This window comes from Tiliqua scincoides, chromosome 3 (assembly GCF_035046505.1).
Source record: "Tiliqua scincoides isolate rTilSci1 chromosome 3, rTilSci1.hap2, whole genome shotgun sequence".
NCBI lineage: Eukaryota > Metazoa > Chordata > Lepidosauria > Squamata > Scincidae > Tiliqua > Tiliqua scincoides.
Genome location: NC_089823.1, coordinates 73,070,608 through 73,098,134, shown reverse-complemented (window position 1 = coordinate 73,098,134; position 27,527 = coordinate 73,070,608). Strand labels below are relative to the sequence as shown.

The 27,527-nt window shown below is 42.3% G+C and overlaps 1 protein-coding gene across 1 annotated transcript in view; it reads left to right on the top strand.

Annotated features, from left to right (window-relative positions):
- The window catches only part of IL1RAPL1 (interleukin 1 receptor accessory protein like 1), a 784,296-nt gene that overhangs the window by 704,875 nt on the left and 51,894 nt on the right, over positions 1–27,527 (top strand). Inside the window, exon 9 of the mRNA XM_066621736.1 lies at positions 24,586–24,718. Coding sequence (XP_066477833.1) covers positions 24,586–24,718 — 133 coding nt within the window. The remainder of the gene's footprint in view (positions 1–24,585; positions 24,719–27,527) is intronic.

Here is a 27,527-nt window from a genome sequence, read left to right as displayed (position 1 = left end):
GAGTTAATCTGACCGTTAACCTTTTGCCTCAGTGAAAATTGGCCAATTTGTTCTTATTCTTGGTTTCCTGACCCTTTTGCCAGTTTTTGCTAACATAACAAATATTTCACCTCTAAAAGCATACAAATAATTGTAAGAGCTTCTTTTGCTGAACTTTATCAGAAACTCTCTGAAAGCTGACATAATTAACACCAACTGGGACAGCTTTATTTAGGGCTGTATTATACAAATCAAGTATTTTACCCATAATACCTGGTTATGCATTTTTCCTTAAAGAGCTGCAGTTGCTTCGCTCTTCCACATGCTGTGACAAATAGATCATCTGCATTTTCTGCTGCAATTTCCTCCTCATACCAGCAAGCTAAATCTTTAGTTAGAATATCGAAATATCATTTCTCAGGATACACACTTATGCATAAAATGCAGTGCCAGCATTTTTATTTACTCTGCTTTTATGACAGAGATGGGCAAATCCAGTGTGACTTGACTCAAGTTGAGTCATGAGTCTCCTTCCCCTTTAACTCCACTCAAAAACAAGTCCTAACAGGCAAAGTTTCTGAGTTGCCCAGAGCGTTTTGGGGACTCTAAAAGACTCAAGTCCCAAGTCTTTTCCATAAAAGAGTCAGCCATGGCTCTGCAGAAAAAAATGGAGCTGCAGCCAGGTTGTGTGTGTCAGTTGTATTTATTTATTTTATTTTTAAACACTTCCCTGATGTCCCTATCCCATTTGTAAACAAGGCAGGAGGGGATGGGACAAGTTGCGTGAGAGAGGGGACAGAAGCAGCAGGAGGGAGGACAGTCACACACAGCAGCTGGGAGATTTACCAGTATGACCCAATCTTTTGCCGCTCTACTCATAAGTAGTCCCATTGTGGCCGATCATTCAATGAGCTTGCTGGAGTCATGCCATTTCTCCTGGATGGCTAGGAACTGCCTCCTTCTCCCATCAACCCTTCCTGCCTCCTGGCTAGAACTTCCCTGCTGCCCACCGGGTCTGAATGATGGCCCCACAAGGCCTTTCATGCCACAGAAAAAGTAAGCAAGCATACCCACAGACTTGAGTCTGCATGCGTGGGGACTCATTTTTGAGTCAGTGGCCTCAGACTCAAGTCAGTGCCAGAGTCATTGACATGCCTGGCTTTACATGAGTAAAATAAATACATGTTTTTGTGACTCAGTCACCTGACTTGAGTTCCCATCCCTGTGTTTTGAACCATAGTTTCATAACATTGGAAGAGATCTTCAAGGCCATCTAATCCAACCTCCTGCTTGAAGAAGGAAAATCCACTCTAGAGCATCTCCAAAAGCTTCTGCATGAAGATCTCCAGTGAGAGAGAACCCATCACTTTTCTCGATAAATGATTCCATTGTCGACCTGCTCTTCCCCTTAAGGATGTCTTCCTGCTATCCAATCAAAATCTCCCCTCCTGTAGTTTAAGCCCACTACCATATATCTTGTTCTGCTTTCTGGGGCAGCACAGCAGAAATCTTTGCCCTCTTTCATGGGATAGCCATTCAGGCGTTTGAATTGTGCTATCATGTTCCCCCTCAGACTTCTCTTCTTTAGAGAAGAAGAGAATAGAGTTCCTTCAGTCTTTCCTCATAGGACTTGTTTTCCAGACCCCTGGCCATCTTTGTTGCCCTTCTTTGAACCTGCTTCAGTTTGGCTGCATCTTTCTTAAAGTGTAGCAGCCAAAGCTGGACACAGTACTTTAGAAGTCTGATCAGCACAGAGTACAGTGAAAGCACTTCTGTTTGAAGTGAAACCAAGATAGTCCATCCATTCAGCGATTAGAAGCAGCTGCATGATGGCAGATTGTCAGAAGTCCTTGGGAACGGTGGACTGCTCAGGGTAACTTTCACCCTGATTTGGCAGCTGCAGCCACCTCCCTCAGCTGCCACCACCTCCCTCCCTCAATCCAAGAATAATGGCTTCACACTGGAGTGGGTGCAAAACATATTCCACTTCATGCTCACTTGAATATGAAGCAAATCATTCCCAAACATATCACACTTTTCACACTCTGCCTTGAAACTCAGAAGTGCACGACTATCAAAAGTCCTCCTGAATGCTTCTAATGTCTTCTGTGGTGTTAACTATTCCTCCCAGTTTAGTGTTATCTGGAAATTTTATATGGAATCCTTTTGTCCCTTCATCTAAGTCAGTATTTCCCAAACCGTGGGTTGGGACTCAACTGTGGGTTGCAAGCCAATTTTTGGTGAATTGCAAAAAGTTTCTGAAATATATTATTAAAAAAAAAAAAACACTTTGCAAGTGCCCTTGCCCAGTTTGCACAAGAAAATAGTGACTAGAATATTAACCTGTGGTATGAAGTAATCTTCACACCCCCAAATTAAAATGTCACATTTTCCAATTTTCTTTAATAACACAGGCCCACACACATTTTGCTTCCTTAAACGTTACACCAATTCCTGGGTATATTTGGCGTGCTGATTCCAAAAATGGCATCCATTTTGCCCTATCACGTCTAGATTTGGAGACACGGCATAGCCTCTTTAGTGAATGGTTCAAGCAGCTTCCTCATGAGGAAGGTTACACTCATGAGGAAGCTGCTTGAACCATTCACTAATGAGGCTATACTACAGGAACTTGCGCCAGCCTAATTGATCATTAGGATTGCACCCTTACTAAATGAAAGATAAATTACATCCACAGCATTCCCACCATCCACTAAGCTAGTAACACCCCAGAGAGAGAGAGAGAGAGAGAGAGAGAGAGAGAGAGAGAGAGAGAGAGATTAGATTTGACTGGCAAGATTTGTTAGCTAAATTAAGCATTATTCATTCTATTTAAAGACCCAGTTCTTTCCAAACTTCCATCACTGATGCAGCCACAGTGCAAGCCCGATATAAGAAAATAATATTCCTTTACCTCGAGGACACCTCTGTGACCACCTCCCCACCACAGGATGCAGAGCATGCCCCATTGGCATGGCTGCATTAGTGCTGGAAAGTTGGATAGGATTGGGCCGTAAAAGATTAAGCTCCTTTGGGGAATATGAAGCAATCAAAAAGAGTTCCCAAGGTTAAAATCTCAATTATTCTTTAGATAATATTTCTGTGTTGGAAGGTGTAGGGTGAGTTTAACTGTGCATTTGACCTATGCACCAAATTTCCAAAGTCTATGCCAGTTAAAACCCAAGTAGGGTTTACATTAAGATAATAGAGAAAAATAATAACTGCCTGCTGAAATAATACATAATTATCTCAAAGGTGTTCTGCTAACTAGAATGCATCTTGAATGAAGACAGGAAATTGCTAGATCATTTTAACAACTCCAGAGGAGGTGTAAATGACTACTTTGGGTTACTTAATGGCTGATGCACATATGCTTGAAGGCATATGTCTTATGTCAAAGGAGGTAAAAAAAATACATGAAGTAAGACGAGTTGTTATATATGTTTGGATGCCATGCATATTATCACATCTTGGACTTTTCTCCTTTTGCTGCCATGGTAAAAATTAATCAATATATATTTTAGTCTTATAGCACAATCCTATCATTGGGCTGCACTGCCAGAAATCTCATTCTGAAAGTGCAGCATGACTTACAGCATCGCAAAATGTGACCCAGTGTTACCAAGCCACTGCCAGACTACCCAGCCACAGTTAGCAAGTGCAGTAGTCCTCCTGAATCCCCTAGCACTGGTAAGTCAACAGTGGGGGCAGGCCTTGGGTGGAGCAGGGGAGGAACAGGGCATTTCCGAGAAGGAACCAGGGGCAGGGAAGGGATGTATCTAGTGACAGTCACACGCACTGGATCTTATCCCCTCTTTTTAAAACCTCCCTGTCACTTTTCCATCCTCGGACATAATGCCACCAAAATAGGTGGTGTATGTCCAAAGAAACCCATAGGCGGCCTGAGGGCTTTTTACTTACCTCCCATTTTCCTTCAAGTTCCCTCCCTCCCACATAGCATACAGCAGCATTTCTCAATGTTCGCCACCCATTGTACCACTTTGCATGGTCTACCTATTGGAAATACCACCAGAGGTAACTGGTGATGATGTCATTGCCAGCTACTTCCAGATTGGGAGGCCAATTGCAATGTGACAAACACCTTTAAGAGGCTTGGGGCAGGTAGAGATCTTTTTTGATTGTCGTTTTTGCACGTTGGAGCACTTAGTTTCTTTACCCATGCAGTGCAATTCTATAAATGTGTACTTGGAAACAAGCCCCAAAGTGTTTGGTAAAACCAAGGTTGCAATCTTGTCCACTCTTACCCAGGAATATGCCCCATTGACTATAATGGGACTTCTGAGTAGACATGCATAGGATTGGGCTCTGCACTAACTACTAAACTAAAATTAAGACTGCAATGCTATCCAGACCTGGGAATACAATGAGACTTATGTCTGAGTAGACATCCATAGGATTGTGCTGTTACTAAACGTTGGGCACAATCCTAACCAGGTCTACTCAGAAGTAAGTCCTATTTTGTTCAATGGGGCTTAGGAAAGTGTGGTTAGGATTGCAGCCTAAAACATTCATTCATTCATTCTTTTTTTTATCTTGCACCTTGTATCTCCAAAGACAGAGGTTCCCAAACTGGGGTGTTGCAACACACCAGCCAAGGAAGGTTTTCTCTATTTGCCACCATGAGCTTATAGAAACAATTTTCAAATGCATGTCATTATGTCACTATGAGGAAAGTGTTTGTTCATCCTCTTGGACAAGGAGTAATGGACTTAAATTACAAAGATGTTGATTTTATGTCAAACATTAGGGAAAGCATCTCTTCAGTACCAGACCAGTTCAGGGATAAAAGCAGGCAACCGGACAAGTGAGACAATCTCCTTCCGTGGAGGGATGACAGGCAAGGTTGGACAGACAGTTGTATAGGATGCTTTAAAAAGCAGTTCTCCTCTTCCACGGCAGAAGGTTGGATCTAGTGGCAATGTTCATATTATAAGCTTGCTTACCAATGAGTTTTCCCTGTCATTGAAGGATATTGCTTACATGTGTGAAATCCTCCATTTCTGCTTGGTGACAAGTGATGGAAGCTTCAGACAGATTTGGTACATGATTGTCATGATTCTTGTGTGGAAACACATAGCTGTGGAACTGCATCCTTCGTGTGCTACAAATGAGCAAATTAGAAAAACCTTGTCCTCAAAGCATTAAAAGGTACCTTTGGAAGCATCTCCTCTCTCATGTGATGTTATCCTTTCTGATGGAGGAGCGCCAGTTGAAATGTCTGGAAGCTAATGTCTTTTTACTAAGTTCAAAGAGAAAAACTCTTTTAAAGCAAAAATATGGAACCAGATTTCATCTGCCAAATGTTAGAAAGCATGATCTCGACACCTTGCCTGTTCTGTAATATGAATGGACAAATTGGGTAGGGGGTTTAACAACAGGAGTTTGTGCACTCTGAAAACCTGTGAGTGAATGGATGTGTTAGTCTGCTTCTTACAGCATTTTGATATTTGATTTGACCCTAAACAAGTAAGCTGTCAGGTGCTGCTTCCCCCAGAGTTTTGCTGTATTGCTCCAAGTGTGTTATTTATCATCCTTTAGAACAGCCATTTTCAACCACTGTGCCGTGGCACACAGGTGTGCCATGAGTGGTCCTCAGGTGTGCCACAGGAATTTGGGGAAAGGTCATTTATTAATAGGGCCAATGGGAGATGTGAGCCCCCACTGGCAGCATGGTGTGCCTTGTCAATTGTCAAAAACCTGGTGGTGTGCCTTGACCATTTTAGTGCCTTGTCAGTGTGCTGTGAGATGAAAAAGGTTGACAATCACTGCTTTAGAATTCAGGATAAAGTTTGAATTTACCTTTGCTCTGGAGGAGTATGTAGATGCCTCAGTCACAAAGTGACTGCGTTGATTTCAGTGGTGGGCCTGAGGGCAGGCAGGGGGGCAATAGCCATGGCTGTGGGCCCTTGCACCTGCCATGGAGCCACCTCCACCTGCATACCACCAGTGCTTTCTCCGTTTGCCCTCCTGGGCCCTTCTGGAGGGCAGGTGAAGCCCAGAGCGACCTTCACCAGTCTGAGGCTCCAGAGCGCCCTTAACAGTACTTTCAGTTTTCTATTGGAAAACGGCTTTTGGAGCGCCAGGGAGAAGGTCACATGAGGCTCTGTGCAACCCGGTTAAGTATGAGGGGCAGTGTGTTGCAGAGGGGGTGGCATGTTGTGGGCCTGCCCAGGGCACTATAGCGGTCAGCCCTGTAAGTGTTGATTGTAGTGGTTAATACACGTGGCAGTGTTCGCGTGAGCTGGCATTCACCAGTGACATCGAGTTAGCCAGTGCACAATACTGAGAAAGAAGAGGGATCACAGCAGAGCTTGCAAGTGTAAAAGGATTAGTGCTTGATTTGATTTGTGAAGCTGCTGTTCCTTTGGTGAAAAATATGAAACCAATTATTTTTGCACCCACCATGGGGGGAAAGGAGGAAATCAATGCATAAAAGAAGACATTGATAGTATCAGTTTGATTTATTATAAAACCAACATTGTTCTGGTTACTAGTATACCAAGGATTTTAAATTAGTCAAGCAGTTCTTTAGTGCAGCACACTAATCATATCAGAGATGTTCCACTTACTGGAGCTGTCAATTTCCATTGAACATTTTAGCCCCTCACCTAGTAGTGCTGTAGCATCAGCTTGGGATTTTGTAATGCAGAAAAGCACATGCTCCCATGGCTGGCGTGAAGCATTCTCCTCATCCTGATTGAGGGATAAAGCTGTTATCTGTAGCTCCATTGCTTACAAAACTGAGTGGGTGGCCAAGGCTAAAACATTACAAGGTGGGTGGAACTGGATCAGCAACAAAAGGAGTAGGAATTTCTGCAGCATATGGGCAGATTTATAAGGTTTCTAACGCTGAGACCATGAAAAGAGACATTGGCTTCCGCTGGGGTAGGAGCAGAAAGACGAGCAGATGAGTAAGGCAAGATGGAGAGCAGCAGCCAGTCTCCATCTCTGTGCAGAGTTTCCATTTTCTTCTTCTTTCTTCATTTTCTTCTTCAATTTCTCAGAGCTGCACTTAGAGAAGGAGGAAATATAATCAGGAGCTCAATGGTGATATGTGGGTATAGAAGTATTCAGATTCTGTGCATAACTCCTGGAGCAACATAAGGAGTTTTATTTCAGGGCAGTCTTTTCCAACAACTAGTGCCCCATGCATTTCCAGTGTTAGGGCTGCAGGTCTACACACACTTACTTAGGAGAAAGGAAGTGTCATTGGACTGATTTCCAAGTACAGATACAATTAGATTGCAGGGAGATAAAATTTCTAGTTCTGTGAACAGTTGGTCTTGGAACCAACAGGGGGGAGTTGCTCCTAGACACACAGCTCAGTCCTTTGGGCTGGGTCAACGGCTAGAACTAGCCATGGACCACATTTTACAGAATTGTGAATTATATTGCAGAAGGTCATGTAGCCACATGACATGCTTCTGAACCTCTGGCAGAAAATGCAACCCACGTAAGACAACAGCCGACAGAAGGTCCTTCAACCCAGGTGAGTTGGCTGTGGGGTCACAATGGGGTAGACAGAAAAAGGTGAAACAGGAGAGCAATGGGAGCATGACAGAGGGGGTGGGCCACTTGCACTGGATGCTATCTCCTCCGGAGCAAGCCACCATATCCCCTTGGTCTTCCCTTTGTCAGCTAAAGAGTCCTTGGCACAGGACCAAGGAGACCCATTGCCAATCAGAAAGCTTAGAAAGGGGTAAGGGAAAATAATTCCAAGCCTCCTGATCGCCCACCCCCAATAGCATGCAGCACAGCCTGTTTTGGTGTGGCTACATGCTATGGAAGGGAAAACCATAGGATTGGGCTCTTAATCTTATCTGGCATCCAGGACATAATGTAAGATGTAAGTACTGTTGAACCAATAAGATGTGACCAATGGTCACAAAATAGTGACCATATTTTCCTGCTTCTAGAAGTGGCTTTGACTAGAAGGGCCTTAAAGGCCCCTTACAACTCTATGATTGCATTGGGGGGAGGAGGAGGTCTATAAAGGAATGTTGTTATGTGTTGAGATAAGTTTATGTAACACATTGGTGCAACTAGTATTTTCTGGAAAATGATCTGAATCCTTTATGGTCAACTTTAAATACAGTATCTCTATATTTAAACCAAATATTTCTACCGAAAGTTCATTGCATGTTACAAAAGAAACTACAAGTTAATTGACCGCTGTTCAAAATGGAATGGTGGATTAGATGGAATTTTCACTCTTTAGGAAGGAAGCTGAGCCCAAGAAGGGCAGTCTAGTAGTCTCAGAAAGATACAAGGCCTCCGCTGAGCTCCAGAGCAAGTTGCCAATTTTGACCTTACTGAGGTCCTGCGACTCCAGCTTGAGTTGCTGCCTTTTCTGGCTTGTACTCCAGAGGCTCTTGCTCCTCTTCAGGGCAGAATCAACTTTAATTGAGTGAGGAGGTTCAGCCTCAAGTGACCTTTGTATCCACAGCAAGGCTCCTGTGCTTTTAACAGCCACACAAGAAGCAGAAATTCAGTGCAGTAGATAAAGCTTTGCAAGTCTCTGCATCTGCAAACAGTTCCTCCATAGAATGTCTGCTAGTTGCAGTTATTGAAGGAGTTCTGCTAATAAAACATTATTTGCTAAAAACCACTGTAAGGTCCACAAGGCAAACCCGGCCTTGAAGTGGGTGGCCTATCAAATTGGCCTGGTCATTTTCCCCATTAAAACAAACCTAATTTAGGAGCACTATTGCCAGGATTTTCCAGATTAGTTATAATGAGCTTCCCTATGAGACCGTGAAAAAGCAGAGCTGAGATTTTTTTTCCCCAGGATAATGGTATAACAGTTGTGGGTATGAGTGAGCGTGCAAGCAATGGAGGAGAAATAGGATCTAGATTGCGTATACTCAAGTGTGCTATTAAAAACCACAACAAGACCACCAAAGGAACAAAATGTGTACTAACTCCCAGCACGCTGAAGACTGTATTTTTAGACCTTTTCCTCCATAAAATATGTATGTGCCAGAGGGCTGTATGCCACTCATGTACATTTTAAGGAGAAGTGGGGCTAAAAATACAGGTATATTGCTGCTGTGTGGGTTTGCATTTTGTACTTGGGCATTCATGCTTGAGTAGAAAAATTCTTGTTTGTGTGTACAGTAGATCATTTATCACATAGGGAGGGCATTAAATGATCGCTCAGCTCTTTTTTAGGTCACTGTAGAGGATCATTTAGATTTTAGAATACTGATTCAGTATCGTAATTGTCTGTTGATTCCTTTACCTACTTTTGTCCTGTAATGCATGAGTTAAAAATAACATAAAACAGTGATGGGCTAAACAAGGCGCCTGCCATGATAAGAACAGTGGGTTAATGCAAGCTGTCATTAACCCATACCAAACAATCACTCCTAAGGGAAAAAAAAATTTTTTTGATCAGCCTTTAAGTTTGGAGAATCAAATGAAAATCTCTACTTAAAAAGGTGTATTATTATTATTTTTAGATGTTTATTTCACAATGGTTTTTGACACACTTATTTTTCCTGGGAAGGAAAATGCAGCAACTTCAATGTCTGGGCGGAAGCTGTTAGGAAATGTTGACATTTGGATGATATCAACTGGTTATGAAGTGGAATATGTGCCTATAGTGAATAAATTAGCGGGTTGCCAGAGACGACCATCAGAAAAAGAAGAAATCTGGAGAAAATCTTTTGAGAGTTCCCTGCTATTTTGGTATTTGAAATAAAATGGCCAAGTATTGTGCCACAGAATACTCTCAAATAAGATGAGAGCAAGGCTCATATTTCATCTACAGCAGCTACTTCATTCTGGTTAAGAATGCCTTTCATTTTTCGAATTCAGGCTCTTCATTTTTCAAGAGAATGTATTGAATGTGTAGCCTAGATATTCTGCTCTCCACAATTATTCCCATACCCAGCACCCATACCTTTCACCTCTGGCCAAATCAACTGATTTGGGCCATTTCTACCTAATTAAGGGGCATCTAGGATTTGTTAGAAAGTTGGTCCACTATAATGAATTATGGCACAATCTTACTTCAGCGTTGTACTGGTGCAGCAACCCCTGCACTAGCCAAGTGGCACTGCTGATTTGGCACTGGTTAGGATTGGCTGCCCGTGACATAAGCCCCTTATGGACATTCAAAGTGGGTACAACACATGAACATGGAGAGAATGGCAGCAGACTCCACCCGGAACTAAACTCTTCCCTTTACAAGTCTGAAGAGATCCTGGTCACACAGGTGTTTTTTTTTAGATATTTGACAGTGTGTATAAGCTGAGACAATGCTGGTCTCTCAGATGTGAACAGTTAAACCCACTGTGAACATCCATAATGGACCTAATTTTCCAAATTTTATTTTAGAAGATTCTTTCGGAAAGGCCTTTATCTATCATATCACAAGTGGATGTGGCCTTTACTCCGTCACTATTTTTCCTGCATTCAGAAACTGAAACGAGTGAAAACAATTCATTAATCTTTTTCTCAGATAAGGATCATAGAAAACTGAGAGGTTGATCCTCAGCATCTGCATGGTTCCATTCCCAGAACCAAAACCGTGGATGCCGAAAACCGTGGATAATGAAGTATGCTGTCTCAACCTGTTTTCTGAGGCACGGGGAGGCTGTGCTTAACCTCCCTGCAATTCAGAATGCTTGCCAGAGCCTTTAACAGGCACTGAGGGTTTTCGCAAACCCTCTGTGGGAGGTATCAAAATGATACCATGTGAAATGTACAATAGTATAGATTACTTAAATATCCTTATATTTCCCCCCTTTTTATTAAACAGATATATCTTAGTCTTTCTTTGTAATGGTCTTGAGCAATTGTTTGTTTTGTTTGTATTCATGCTGTGTTCTTAAATGTATTTCTTTTCTCTCACAAAAAAATGAAATTAAAATTAAAAAAATATTTTTAAAAAATATGTTTGTAGACTGCATTAACATATGTAGGAGCAAAGAAAAATTTCCACAGATCACATTGGCTAATAACTCAGGACAGTGGTTGGGTGGTTTATCTTCCTCTCATGACTGTAATTTAGCTCCACTGAGCCACTAGAGCAATCAGCTTATGAGTAGAGGTGGGTGAAAACGGTTTAATTTTTTGGTGGATTTCGGTGTTTTCCAAAGTTAGAAGTGCAGAAAGTGGTGTTAGGTGTTTTTATTCCAAGAGCGCATTTTTATACATTATAATTATAAATTGTAATTGCTTTAAAAGTGTACTAGGTAGGTGATATAGGTGGTATAATGTCAGAAGATGCAGCCATGTGCATGTAGAAGTGTTAGAGAATATGTAGAGCTGTTAAAGAATTCATGAAGCAAGGTAAGATTTCAGGACAGTCTTGAAACTTGAGAGCATAAAATGAGTCTAAATATACAGGTGGTACCTTGGTATCCACTGATTTGGTATCCACTGATTTGACTTACAACTGATACAGAGGTCCAACTTTAATGCCTTGTAACAAGGAAAAAAGCACCAAAATCCAGTTTCCTACCTTCGTGCTGTTTTGATTCCATTATTCACCCCATCTAGTGACTGAGTGGTATAGTGGCTATAGTTTGGAAGATTCTTAAACTGTGGGTCTGTGGCCCACCAGTGGGTCACAAACCAATTTTTGGTGTTTTGTGAAACTGACAAGGCAGATTAGGCTACATGCATCAAGAGTTTGACAACCTGCTACTTGGGGGGGGGGGAACACTGCTGCCCAATCGCCATTACAGCCACGGAGACTTGAGCAGCTACTAAAGTGAAACTTTTTGTAGGTGGGTCCTGATGCTAAAAACTTTGAGAACCACTGGTCTATACCAATGCATTCTGGGGTGACAATGGAGGACTAAGAAACCTGGAAGTGGGTCTTTAAACCTATTTTTCTGCTGATTTGGTATCCACTGATTTTTTTATACACTGTTCCAGAACCCCCATGGATAATGAGTCATGACCTGTATACAGAAAAGCTTTGTACACTGTGATCTGAATGTTGATTAATCTGTGGGGAGCTAAAACATGGAAAAACCATGCTTATATTGGCATTTCATTGCTTTCTGATCCAGTTTAGAAATGCTGTTTGTGCTCATATAGGAGTAGGAGGGAAAGTGTACATTGTATAGCCCTCTTTATGGCTGAAATCCATGCTGCTTCATTAATATTTGAATGAAAGAATCATGTGGGGAATGGACCATGCCAGGATTGCTGGCCCACGGAGAGGTGTAGCACTGACATGATTATCATTCAAACATTACTGCAATAGTGTGGGATTCAGCCCTGCAGGAAGCAGTTTCAGTGCCAGTCCAATAGCATAGGGATTGGAATTGGATGCTTTAGGAGGGAAGAGTGGTCAGATGGAAATACCTCAAGTAGGAGACGAAGGATGTTCTTTGAAGCAGACCCAGATGAAAGAAGGGAATGTGCTCATAACAGGTGGAGATCTGAACTTCATGGGAGACAGTGGAAGCAGCAGCATGGGTGCATCAACAGTCACTGGTTAAAATATGATTTACAGGTTGAAACTCATTATTTGTGTGTGTTTCCTTCCAAGCACACATGTGGATGGCAAAAAATGCACTATAGCAAATCAATTTAAAAAACAAAGTTTCTTTACTCCAGTGATTTAAAAACAGCCTTGATGACCTTTGTGATGTAAGATAAGAGTCATTAAGAAGACAATCCATCAATCAGTCCTCCTCCCAGCACTTACAAAGGTGCTTCACTCAGCCCCTCCCTTCACCAATGCAAAGTGATCACCTTTCTTTCACATGCTCAGGGGGAAGGAAGGGGTCGCCTGGAGAGAGAAGGATTGATGGATTGTCAGCCAGCTGTCCCCCCCCACTCTCTCTCATTAAGGAGGCTGTTGTTAAAGGACTGTTCAGTTCTTTAAACTGATTTTAAAAGGATGCATTTTTCCCCTTTTCCAGGGATCAGCACATTCCTTCTCATTTTCAGGGGCCATTCATGCTGAGTCAGATCTGTGTATAAAAAATCTGTGTATAAATAGGCTGGACCTGTATATTTAAAATGTTAACTGTGTTTACATGCCTAGATCTCAAACCAATGAAAAAGACTGAAATTCTTTGTGGTGTGCCTTCTGCCTATGGTACTATTGGCAGAGGTAACATAGGCACATATTTCCAAAATACATACATGTCTGCCACTTAAGAAGAAGCATCCATTATGAGGCAAGCACAGGGTTCCCACCCCTAGTGTGCTAATGCACACTAATGCAGAGCTGGGGCATCTGCAGGTGAGAATTGACAGGTGAAAGAGAGGCTGTAACTCTTTTCGAGCCCATATATTCCAGCAGTCTTCGCCTCCAGTTTTTTTTTAACTCATTCATTGCTGACTCCAGAATTGGAAGTAAGTTCAGATAATTGCAGAGGACACCCCTCCAAAATCTCACACCCCTTCCCTGACTGATAATTAGCAAACACATTTGGGAAACATATTGCCAAGGTAACACGTGGTTCTTCCCTTAGCTGACCTCCTGGAAGCTTCAACTCTACTGCAGACCTTATTTTAGCAGGGAAAAAATGCAGATAGTAAAGAATGTGAGGATATGTGTGGGAAGGAGACATTTTAGTTCTGTCTGCCTTGACAGAATTGCTTTATAAATTCTAGCATTGCCATTAAAAATGAAAATCCACCTTGTCTTGGTAGCTGTAGCATATATCTAGGTATTGTGATGCATTGATTTGCATTACCAAATGAGGTACATATTTTTAGTACATCTCAGATTTTTCTGTTTTTGTTCTTATCCAGAATAAGCGTACCTCGGTGATAAGTCTTACTTTGAGTAAGACTGTCTGACATGCTGCATCTTGTAAAGTCCCTCACTTTATATCTAAACTGCATTTTGACTAGAGATTCTGCTAATTATTGCCACTTCCAGTGGAAACAGTTATCTTTCAGTGATGGGTCTTTGCAAACAAGAGACTAACATGGATGTCATTGCAGGATATTCTAACTTGTATGACTAATGGCGCAAATGTAATTTAAGCTGCCCATACAAGATGACATTTTACTCAGGCACAAAGCAGTCACTATTTGCTAATTGCAACTAGCAGGTTATTTGAATGCTGATGTTTTTAATTAGAGCTTATGCACTGAGCAGTTTCTTTGGATTTAGAATAAATGGTTCAGTCCTTCAGAAGACAAGTATTGGCCTCTAGTGGGGGAAAGTTGTGATAGCACCAGCTTGAAAACACCAATTAGAGAAAAACAGCACTGATGTTGTCACTGTTGATATTATTGGCTGTTTTCAACTGTATACCCTCTGATGCTGCATGGTCCTCCTCACATTCTGTTCACTTTGAAAGTAAGGCTACATAACAAGGAAGCCCTCCATTTTAGATAGCAAAGTTGGATTTTTTTAAGAACCATTTTTATTGGGGTTTTTTCAATAACATATAAAGGTGAACATGAAAATGACAAAGCAAACTAGCATTCAGAGAAGGATTTGATCAGTTAAAAAGCGCAAGAGATGAAAGTGCACACCATGTAGCAATTAATTACCCATATCCTTCCACAGAGACAAATAGTGATCAGCGGGGATGCGTGATCTGTGCGTCCTTATTTACTTAAGAAACAGAGGGAAACCAGACATTATAAAAAGTATCAAGTTCAGCATAACCCTTAGACAAGCAGATTGTGTGGCTAAGCTTTTTGGTATCAGGAATTCAGAAAAAGAACACAATATCCTGCTAGTACGATCCCACTAGCTGCAACTAACAGAACGATAACTAGGTTTTTGAGTAGTACGTTAGGAAGTCCATCAAAAATTGCGAGACAAGTTAAGGACCAGCAGGAATGTTTACAAATACAATCATAGAACTGTCAGGAAAAACACCTTTCCAAAAATGAAAAACTTTGCTGCAAGCCCAACATGTCTGGCATCCTAACATACATAAGAATTCTACTTATTGCCAATCTGAATTAAAGTGGGCACAGATATCAGTATTAGATCGATTTCAAGGCATTTTTTTTTCAAGAGCAGAAACTGATTGATAGCCCAGTTCTATCTAAATCTCGCCCCCTCCCCCCACTTAGACACACCACTGGACAGGGATGGGGAAACCCAGTGTGGTGCAATTCGAGTTGAGTCTAGAGTCACTGCCCACCTGCAACTTGACTTGAAAATGAGTCATAACGAGGGCACTTTCCAAGTTGCGTTTTCATGACTCTAAAGGACTCGAGTTGAGTCGCCTCCCCTTTAAAAAGCCCACCATGGAAAATATGGGTTGCTGCTGAGGTGTGTGTGTGTGTGTGTGTGTGTCACAGTTCTCTTTGAACTCTCCTGATGTCCCCACTCACCTGTAAACAGGGCAAGAGGGGATAGGAGGGACTGCGTGAGATCAGGGACAGAAGGGGTAAGAGGGAGGAGGGTCATGCACAGCAGCTGCAAGGCTTACCAGAACGTCCTGATCCTTGGCAGCTCTACTCAGAAGTAGTTCCACTGCAACCAGTAATACAAGGGGGTTCCTCCACCCAACAACGGAGCCAAAAGGAGCTATGCATTTAGAAAGCATGATAGCTACAAACCGACTAACACCCCCCCCCCTCATTTTCCTGTCGTCTCCTCCTCCCTGGGCTTCTCCAACCAATTGTAAAGAAATAACCCCCTTGGGCTCCCCAGGGGGAGACACCCATCCTTGGTCCAATGATCATTAGTTCCTTCCTTCCTATCAGAAATGGGCAAAGAGCTCACTCCCACCTCCTCCCTCCTGCTCAGATGCATTAAGTCTTCCTTGCCTTATGGTGGAACCTCCCTGCTGCTTGCTCGGTCTGAATGATGGCCCCACAAGGTTTTTCATGCTACAAAAACAGTAAGCAAGCACACTGAGACCCAGGCAGACTCAAGGCTGCATGTGTGGGGATGAATGCTGAGTCAGAGGGCCCTTGACTTGAGTGTTTTTTTAGTCTTCAATGCGCATGACTCACGATTCCATGAGTCAGTGAAAAACACATTTTTTGCGACTCAAGTCTGAGTCACCTGACTCGAGTTCCCATTCCTACCACTGGAGCACGCGGTGCATCCTGCAGGGGAGATAGTTCTGGAGGTCTCTTCCAGGTAAGGGAATGTTGGTTCCCTTTCCCGAAGGTAAATCTTCAATGTCCTGCTGGTCCTACTTGGACCTGTGTCAATGATTTTGCTGATGCAAGTCCAAGTGGACCTGGGAAGGGAGATCGAGGCCAGGACAGGAAATAGGATGTCGGTGGGACTGCTGCCGGCAGTACCACCCACTTCCTGGCCTCAGCACACACCTGGTCTTCCCCTGCTAACTGGTTAAGAGGCACTTTTTCAAATGGGTGTTCCTCTTTTATTTAGCAGGGGGAGAGTAACTGGCCCACCTCACCCTAGCAGTGTCTTTTCTAGTGGCTGTCTGCTGGTGTTGCATCTTTTTAGATTGTGAGCCCTTTTGGGACATGGAGCCATTAGATATTTGATTTTCTCTGTAAACTGCTTTGTGAACTTTTTGTTGAAAAGCGGTATATAAATACTGTTGTTGTTGTTGTTGGTGGTGGTCTTCAATCCATTCCTCCTCTCTCAGTCCAGTTCTGACCACCCCCAACTTGCCCCCTTCACCAACTTACCAGTGCTGGGGCATCTTTGTAGGCCAGTGGTGCGTGGCCATGACCACTCACTACTTGTGGTGGTGGCCCAGCTACACAGAATGTTGTGCCACCTTTGCAACCATCATAAAGCACACTATACTCCCAGAACATGAGTTCCCATAGGATTGCATCCTTAAAGATTCATTTACATGGTTCTGAGATCTAGCTGAGATGATCATTAAAATCTTTTTCCCAAACTGCTTTCAGCCTCTCACTGATCCCAAAGGATATAAGTAAGTCATAGAGCATATTGTTTCATGGCCACATTCTTCAAAAGAACAGCAAGAGAGGCTGTCAACTGTCTCAACCTGGGTAAGAGGCCGAAGCATGTTCATGAACAGCGGCTATAAACAGAAAGTGGACTATCTGAAAATGTTCAAGCCTTAGTATTTTGGTTTGTTCACTATACAAGGAAGGGGTGATCACCTTCTAAAAAAAGTCACACAACCAAGATAAACCATACTCTCCACTTTTTATGGTTCAAGAAAAGAAGCTTCGGTGAGCAGATAGAAAGAGGGGATGTTGATGATGGTGTCTAACTTTCCGTTATTCCTATACATGAGTGTACAATGCAGAAGGAGACTGGCAGTCAAGTGCAAGCAAATTGTATGGGATAAAAAGAACCAGCATTCACTTTCCAGTTTATCCAGTGTACTGAAGATGAAGTACACACTATGAGTGGCCAAAGCTGAAAAGCAGAATAATATACTGTCTGGTTCAGCACCCCAAGACCATCTTCATTACTTGACCAATATATCACTGCCTTGCTAAAACCAAGTCTTTTGTTCCCAAAAATAAGCAAATTACATACGTCTACCATTTGTTTAAACAAATGCCAGGGAAATATACTGTAATTGGCAAATCATGAAAGAGAAAATTAATCTTCGGCAAAGTCATCATTTTAAACAAAACCACTCAGTCTAGAAGTGTCAGAGGAAACTTATTCCTCATGTCTAACTTAACTTTCTGCTAACATGAGACAAAGTTGAGTGCATGGTCCAATTTGGCCATGGCTTCCTGGAGATCAATATGCCTAAGTACTTAAGGGTCCAATCCTATCCAGTTCAGATGATTACAGCAAACAACTCTGGATTCTGCATATAATTTGATGAATTACATGCAGGAAAATGACCCCAAGTTGCATTTTGTCCGACAAACAAAAAAGGAAAGAACCACTTCAACCTGTTACATGCTTTGTGTGCATCAAGTGATGAAAAGGTACCGTAACTGCAAAAGAAAACTGTGCATCATGGTTAAGCAATGATGTAGGCCAGCAGTTATCTAACAGTGGGTGTGGGAGCCAATTTTGGGTGGGCAGATTAGGCTATGTGCATTTTCTTTCCATGGATCTGGCTCAACACTGTTCTTCTGAACCCACGTAGAGCCAGACTTGACCCAATCTGCGCTCTGGTCGCTTCTGGAGAACTTACTGAAACCCACAGAGGCAGCCACATCCACCCGCGGCCTCTGTGGGCTTCAGAATGGCCGTTTCAGGCCCAAAAACTTCCAGTTTCGCTCGGAAAACCAGAACTGATGTTTTTGTACCTTTTAAGGCATTCTGAGGGCTTCCACAGGCCTCCAAATGCCTTAAAAGGTATAAAAACCTCACTTCCGGTTTCCCTTGGGAAACCGGAAGTGATGTTTTCAGCCTGAAACGGCCATTCTGAAGCCCGGCAAAGGCCTCAGGCTTCAGAAAGCCCTCCAGGGGGGCAGCAGGAGCATAGTTCCAGTCACCTTTGCAGGCTTTAAGGGGCCGAAACTACAGATTTGTTTATCCACAGTTTTTGGTATTCTCTGGGGGTCTGAGAATGGATTCCCCATGCATACCGGGGCCCCACCTGTAAGTGGGCAGAGCTACACACAACAAAGGAAGATGCAGACAAATTTCATTTTTCAGAGATCTTTCAGAGACTAGAGGAAATTTCTGTCCATAGTCTGGGTGAAATCAACCACACAGGTGGTGACTGATTTTGCTATGGGCATGCACTTGGGGTCTCTCCACTGCAGATAGTTGTGTTGGACTCTGCATTGAGTTGGTAGCAATATCAGGTTGACCCTCACTTTGCCATTTGTAACCCAATGGATAATGGGCACTGTGACCACCACCACCACACGCACACTCTCTTTTCTCATCATCAGAAGTCACAAACATGGATACAGCCAAATGTGAATTGGTAGAAAGACCTTTCTATTGAGCCACTAACTCAATGTGCAGCAAACCCAGGTTTAGATCTCAGAGAGAAGAAATGCAGGGAAAGCACCAAAGTCTCCAGGAAGAAATACTTCCTGAATCCAATAGGAAACTCCTAAGATCCTTCTCAGCTGGAACAGATGACATTGCATTCAGGTCCTTTACCCCTTTAAATGCTTTAGGAAAGATATTCTGTAATTTCACTCCATCATATATTTTTTAAACTAGACTTGCAGCTATCGCCATGCAATAGAACACAGTTCACAAAGCTCAAGCCAATAGTTCCTTTCACATGTTCTATCTACAGAGTGGCCACAAGGTTCCTGTGCATGATATTGTGTGGATTTGGGATTGAAGCCATTTAAACCTGCATTGGGACTTTGGGGCTACCTTGTATGTGATTATTAATTGAAAATACAGGGTATCTGCAAGGGTTCCATTCCCTGAACCACTGCTGACATCGAAATCTGTGGATGATTGAGGGCTCAGTCCTATCCAATTTTCCAGTGTTGGTGCAGCTGTGCCAATGGGGTGTGCACTGCATCCTTTGGTGGGGTGGTAGTTACAGAAGCCTCCTCAAGATAAGGGAATGTTTGTTTCCTTACCTTGGGGCTGCATTGCAGCTGCACCAGTGCTGAAAAGTTGGATAGGATTGGGCCCTGATTCAGCAGATTTTAGGTGCCCAAACCCTCTGAACCCAACTGGAGCTGTGCTCCGGTCACATCTGGAGGAGTTTCTGAGGCCTCTGGAAGGCTGAAAATCTTGACTTCCGGCATCCTCAGATGATCCTCTGGAGGCAATAGGAGCTCAGCTCCTGTTTCCTCCAGAAGATACAGGTTGAACCCACCCACAGGCTCTGAACTCACAGATGATCAAATCCATGGGTTCCAAATCCACATGTAACATGGACCGCCAGTATGGTGGTCTGTTGATGTGATCTTTAGTGATGCTGAAAGTTGCACCATTTGATACAGGAAGAATATAATAGACACAGGCAACCTTAAACCAACTTTAAGGGATGGGACAGAAAAAAGTAAATGCACTTGGCTGCAAAGAAATTCCTGCTTGTTATATTCCGTTCACAGATAATGAATTTACACAGTGATATAGTATCTCTTAGTGGGAAGCTTTACCCCAGTCTTCAAACATTCATTAAAATATCTGAAGACGGGCCTCCACATGCAGGTCTCTCAAATGTTCTAATGAACACATGTAGATCATAGGTGGACTGTGTGCACTCATTATCCCTACTATTGAATTCCCGAATAGGACTTAGATTCTCTTCCTTGGCCAGCTCTGTGGACAATTGAAACATGATGGGTGATGTATTATAAGGGTAGGAACGAATCACTGATGGCACACTTCTTCAGTATTTTCATGTTTGATAATTTTTTAGAGGTCACTTTTTTGATGATGATCTAAAGATGAAGAACCAAACACAGGACTGCCTCATAAGCAAGTAGAATTCCTTGAATAATCTGCCTGGCGTCCTGTTGTTTCTAAAATTAACAGGCACTCTACAAAAGTTTAAACCAGCGTTCACCAAACTGTGGCCTGCAGGGTGCATCTGGTGCAACACTGAAGTCCTCCCCACTGTGAGCTGCGCTTACCATTCTGGCGTGACACTCACACAAACTCCACCCCATTACTGCAGTGCGACACTAGTGTAGGAAGTTGTGTCTGCCTGTGCATGCAGGCGCAAAGCCTGCTGGGGCAGTGGGCTACAGACACAACTGCCTAGAGTGTTGTGTTGCATCAATTGGGTGGGCTTCATGTGAGCATTGAGCCGGAACGGTAAGAGCTGGTTCGAATGGAGACCACTTTATCTATGCATAGTGGCAGTGGCATCGCTAGGGGTGTGCGGGGATGTGGTCCGCAACATGAGATGCACACGGGGATGCGCACAGTTGTGTTATTTTGTACGTGGGTGCTTTACTGTTGCAGAAGATGGTGAAGTGCACGCATAGATAAAATGAACTAGACATTGTCAGCTAATAGTATTTGCCATTTTTACATCTTTTTCTATGAACAGCTAATAGTGTGATAGAGAAATCAGCTCAGGTGAAATCAATAGATTTGCTTGTGAGTAAACATGGTTAGGTTTAGTCTGCAAGCAACAAGCATTTACCCTAAATCAAACCAGTCCTTTTTCTTTTGCTGGTAGCTCAAAGTCACTAACAAGGTCATCAGTAACAGTGGTAATAGTATGTTGTTCACAAAGATCCTGTCTGAGCTACCTGCTACCGACCTTCCCAACAGTTTATTGTTAAGCTCAGCCAGGCTGGAAAGTATAGATTATACAGCAGCCGCAGCCACAATATTAATTTATAGCAGATCACCTGGCATATTAATGGCCCTTGCTCAGCAGTAATCTGTACAGTATTGCTGGGAGATGGTGGTTCTCTAGCAATTTATTCTCTGCAGGTAAATATTTAATGTTGAACAGAAACTTTGAATTCTGTGTTTAAAAATATGTTTGAATATTTTATGCAGGGAGGGAAATCCCAAAGAATCAAATAAGAAGGAAGCCCTCATTTTTTTTTAAAGGTTTGCTTTTTGGTTTAGGGTGGCCTATTTTTTAAAAATTCATCATGCACGCATATATATAAATGACTGATGGGAACCTCTGATGGCAAAAAGCACACCCATGGTTGGCTTTGTGCAGCCTGAAGAATCTCAGCAGGTTTTCATGGCTCAGTTCCCCTTAGCATGATGTTGATGATTTCAGGGTCACTTGGCCTGCAGCCAAACTAGTCAGGCTGTCCACTCATTAGGTCCCATAAAGACGCTGAGCTGAGAGAAGTCTAGGGGGATGCTGTGAGACTGCTGGTATGGTGCAATGCGAGGGGGCTGTCTTCCTTGTGAGACATGCTGATTACCAAGGTGAACTCCATCAGCTCAAGGTAACATTCATGGTCATGTCAGTCATTCCACTGAGGCAAATCCAGGTCTGTCACCAACTCTACACTCAACTGTGGGCTGCTGCCAATCACAGCACCCTAATGACTGTACCTGGATGATGCATGCCACTCACATTCTTATCACATTCACATTTTCAATCTTCAGGTGTACACTTAAACCCATCTTATGGTATACCTAAGAAATGTAATGTGCATTGGTGCTCAGAGTATATCAACAAATGATTTCTTTGCAAACAGTGGAAATTAGTCATATCCACTCATTAAATTTTAGTTTTACTGGCTTGAAGTGCACTCAGCCAACCAGCTATAAGGTCTTCTTTACTGTGTGCAAAATGAACGGCCTTGATAATTATTGTTTTAAAGAATCGGCCTTTTCAGCCACACTAGACGCTGTTCCAGAACCACCTTTCAGAGCGCGATACCATAGTCTTTCGAGACTGAAGGTTGCCAACTACTAAAGCCACGAGATCCGCAGGTGAAAGAAAGCATATAGTGTTGGCTCCAAGAGCGAAGCAACAAGGTAGGAGTGTAAACCATGCTTTGGCTGTGCGGTCAAGCAGCCTAACCTAAAGTAAAAATAGTCTGTTGCACAGGTATTTTTACTGGACTCAGAACAATAAGCAGTAGAATCCAGTCAAAAGAGTTTCCAAATTATAATTTCAAAAATACGAGTCCCTTCACTGAGCCAGGTTACAAGATGGAGCCAGAAGAAATTAAGCAGCATCCATGAATGGTGCATGGATGAACCTGGTTAATCCAGGATGGAACATAGGCTGAATATGGTAGACCAGGGCACTGGCTGTGTGTTACCTGTAATTCTGTGTTACCTGACAGGACATATTTTTCCTTCCCTTAGGAGCTCAGGGTATGAAGAGAAAATGGATAGCCCATCATTAAGAAGTGAAGCTAACTTTTCATTTAGAATGCTTTCTCTGAGACATAAATTGCCCAGTGGGTGTGGAATACTATAAACTGGGCAAAGAAATTTCTTTTAACATGATGTGCCTCTCATATTTTAGCAGGAAGGGAACAACTGCCTATTCACTTTTGCATCCCATCTTTTCAAGTGGCTATTTGCTGGTGTTTCTTCTTCATCTTTTTTAGATTGCAAGCCTTTTTGGGGACAAGGACTTGTTTGTTGAAAACTGATACCTCAATATTCTTAATAATTATTATTATTAACAGCATTTATATACTGCTTTTCAATGAAAAGTTTACAGTTTTGCAACAGCACTTTTGCAACAACAGCAACATTCTCCCCTCTAATAGCTTGCATACAATTTTTTGCTCTCAACTTGAAACATTTAAAATATGAACAATTACTTCCAATATATTATTTTATTCTTTGGCGATGTGTCTTCTTGCCATAGGTTATTATTTTTCCCATTCTACTCTGTGGCAGCCTCTGATTTTTAGTGATGGCAAGTGTCAAGATAGCTTCACCTTGCTACCCCACCTGCCCACCTGACTGGACCAAGCTGGGTTGGCTTGAACAAGGATCACAACCAGTCTTAAAACCAACCCTGCACAGTAGACTGCCACCACCCTTACTGCTCAGGCTAGAGAAACCAGAGGCCTTTAGGCATCCCTGCTGCACAGCAGAGAAAAAAAACAAAACAAAACATCCTCAAGCTGAATAATTTCCTGCCTACCTGGGCACTGGCTAGAAACACAGTAGGTAGATTCCTGGGCTGTACTGAATTTAGTTGAACCAGGTTGCCCCAGTCTAGAGAGTCAGGGTGGTGTAGTGGTTTGGGAGGTGGGCTTAGACCTGGAAGACCCAGGCTTGAATCCCCTCTCAGCCACGAAGCTTCCTGGGTGAGCTTGGGCCAGTCACTTTCTCTCAGCCTCACCTACCTCAACAGGGTTGTTGTGAGGACAAAAGGAGGGGAGCAGCTGTGTAATAATAATAATAATAATAAAACTTTATTTTTATCCCGCCCTTCTCCCTAACGGGACCCAGGGCGGTGTACACCAAAGGGCGGTATAAAAATGTGAAAAATAAATAAATAGAACTACACACTGCTGAAAAGTTTAAAGATACATTTAGAAATAATAGAATAAGCACTTTAAGTTATCAGGAATATTGTTGGAGATTATACTGAAGGAGAAAATAACAAATGTGAAACTCCTAACTTACAAGACTTACTGTCTGCCCCCTGCCATGGTGTGACATCACAAAGGACAATTTAGATGCTCTAAAGAAGGATCTTATACCTGGAATGGCATCTTCTCAAAGATTCTGGCCAAAACCCAAAGTTCCCTGAAAGCACCAGAAGGGTGATGCAACTTTCAGCTGGAGACAATTTTTAATTAGCCAGCCTAGCCTTGAAAGCCTGGTCAGCCTAGATAACACAGGTCTCTCCTAAGAATATTTTCAGTTATCAGCTATTCTCATGGCACTGAGAGACACAGGCCACTTTCCCCTGATGACTCCACAGCAAGTCACCACAAGCTAGGTCATCTGTGTAATATGATCTTGGGGAATATTGCAGGATGTGAACTGTTGCTGTAATGGACAAGTAGAGACAGAAATGAGCTTCGAGTGACTGCCGGGTGTGTAGTTGTTAAAGAAGTGTATAAAACATTACCTTTAAAGGGGTAACTTTATCAGATCTTCTTGATTTTGCACACTGTACGATGTGCATGAACTATTGTGCTGTATGTGGAAAAGCCATATTTTGACCTTAGACCATAGAATGAATCTGTTGGAAAGCATCTGTTATTCAATGAATAGTCTATTAGGTGTTATTCTTTTGTAACTCATTGAACTGTAGTTTATTTGGTTTTGTCTTTTCCCCAGAAGTGCTATCTGACAAGAGTTGGGTCAGGGGGAAAAAAAATGCTTTTGCAAGTTTTAGAATAAAATTCTTTGTTATTTCTCTTCAACAGGCCATTCTGCTAACCTAACCTGCCGAGCATTCTTTGGATACAGTGGAGAAGTCAGCCCTTTAATGTATTGGATGAAAGGCGAGAAGTTTATTGAGGATTTGGATGAAAGTAGAGTTTGGGAAAGTGATATTAGGTAAAAACGGACATTGTGTACATTTTTCTGTGATAAATCAAGCACCATGTAATAGGCATTAATTGCTGTAGTGCAGGGGTCTCCACTTTTCAGTATGAGCCACATCGTATAGTTTACACATTTTCGCGGGCTGTTTTAAAAAATAGTGAATGAAATTTAAGTGAATGAATAAGTTTTACTTGGATCTTCTTTGTAATTAGCATGATATGAATCTAAACAGAAGAGAAATGTGACAATTACAAAGAATCAAGGGCCATGTTTCAACTGAGAAATATATAATGAGTTAAAATGGCAAACATTAGCAAACGCCCTGACAAAAAATCCCAAGTTGCTGCACGCCAGAAAAAAATCATGTGGAGGGCCAAATGTGGCCCCCAGGTTGTAGTTTGGAGACCTCTGCTTTAGTTCATTGGCACACCATAGGCCTGCTTTTCATCAAACACTGCAGTGACCACTGAGAACAGCACCAGACATGTGTCCTTTTACATACACAACATTACTTCTGCACATGTGAGTTCTGTTTTAAATGGAATATAGGATTATAAATAGAGCGCGATGCCATAGTCTTCCGAGACTGAAGGTTGCCAACAATCCAGGATTATAAAGCTGTACAGAAATATCTAGATATTAAAATTAGTAAATATCATCCAAAATCAGTTTTTTCTGAAAAATCAATAGTCAGTATTACTTTAATATGGACTCAGAAACCAACCATAGCATGCACTGAAACAATGGATAATCCTTGTGTAGTAACAAAGGGAAGGGGATTTCTCAGAGTCCTTTTTCTGAGATGCCCAGATGGAGCTTCTCCCTTCCATAAGTGAGGTACTTGATAGCCCAGGACTCCTCATACAGCATGGCCACCTGGTGTAAACAGGAAGGGAAGGAAAAGAACCTTGTGGCAGCCCAAAATGAGTTTTTTCAAAAGTCCTTTATCAGTGGTATTTAATACAAGAGGTGATTGTTCATGACTGTTGGTGAACAACCAAAATAAAACTGCAGCTAGACTATCTTTTGGCCCAATCCTATTCATCGGTTATACTGGCAGAGATCTCCTGTCTTGGTAGCCTCTCCGCTGGTCCACAGAACACTGCCTCCGATGCAAGGCCTAGAAAGCTGCACACCACAGACAGCATCCTGCACACTGGTCACTGCCAATGTTCTGTTGGCAGAGGGGTAAGATCAGGGTGGGGCAGGGTGGATCTTGACAGCAGCAGCGTACACTGAATCCAGTACACCTAGTCCGGCCAGGACATGCCCTCTTCAAGGCCACCCCAGCAAAACAACTGGCATAGCTTTGGGAAGTTCCATAAGAGACCAGGTAGTGTTCAAGGAGGAAAGTAAAAAAATTTCTTTACTTATCCTTCCTGACCAGCCTGGACCGTAGCTGGCCTGCAGGATGTAGCAGACCCTTTGTCAGCAGCCCTGCACCATGCAGTCTGGCCCAGGTTAGGATTGGGCCATTTGTGTATTGGGGAAAGTCAAGGATGTAATGTTCATCAGTAATATGTTGATAGTTGTAAATATAGCACAGCATTGCACCAACAAAAGAGGAACAGAAAGGGAAATTTGCCCTAGGGTCATAAAGTGCAATATTACGTTTCATTTAAAAAAAAAAAAAAACCATGGAAGGGAGAGAGTATTAATAGGGAATTCATGGAACAATGCTATCCTGTTTTTAAATATGAGAACCCCTCTAATCCACATGAAAAAAGAAAGCAAGAAATTGTGTGATTTCTGTGTATGTGTGTTTCTGTTGGTGTTGATTATTTTTAAATTTGCTCAAATTTTTGTTTTGTTTTGTTCCCAAAAGCAGATAAAGTTGTTCTTATTGTTTAGTTTATGGTCTTAATGATATAAATATCATTGTTTGTTTTAATTATTATATGTGTACTTAAAAAGCTCTGAGACAGACAGACAGACAGACAGACAGACAGACACACACACACACACACACACACACACACATGGCATCTCAAGACAATGAATGTACACACACTTTATAGTGCCAAATTTATTGTGCTATTTCACATATATACAGCACTATAATTCATGTATATACAGGTTGAGATTCGTTATTTGTGAGGGTTCCGTTCCCAGAACTCATGTGGATGGCAAAAATCACATAAAAGCAAATCCATTTAAAAAACAATGTCGCTTTGCTAGGTGATGCAAAAACAGCCTTGCTGACCTTTGTGATATAAGACAGAATCATTAGGAAGACAATCCATCAATCAGTCTCTCTCCATGCACTTAGAAAGGCTTCACTCCAAGCCATCGACCTCTTCCATCACCAATGCAAAGTGATTATCTTTCTTTCATGTGCTCAGGGGAAAGGGAGGGGTTGCTTGCCTTGGGGTGAAGAGAGAATGATTGATGGGTTGTCAGCCTGATGCCCTCTCTGGCTGCCCTCTCTCACATAAATGAGGCTATTGTTAAACAACTTTTTTCCCTTTAATTTAAAGGGCCCTTTTCATCTTAAATGAAATAAAACCTTTTTTCTGAGATAAAACCGCAGGTGAAAAATTCGTGGATAATTAGGTTATACCTGTATGATGTACACAAAAATAGTTCCTTGACCCAGCTAGTTCATCGGTCCATCTTGAAATGCTTGAAATGCTCCCCACTGGTGTTTATACACCACAGACATCACTGACTAAGGGACCTGCAGATATCTACCAACATGTGTGCTGGGATGGTTCCACACATCTATTCAATTGCCCTCTTTTCAAAACCCTTAGATATTCAAGTATTGCAGGTTTTCTACAAGGATGTATGTATGAATTAAAGCTCATTAAAATGTGTGTAA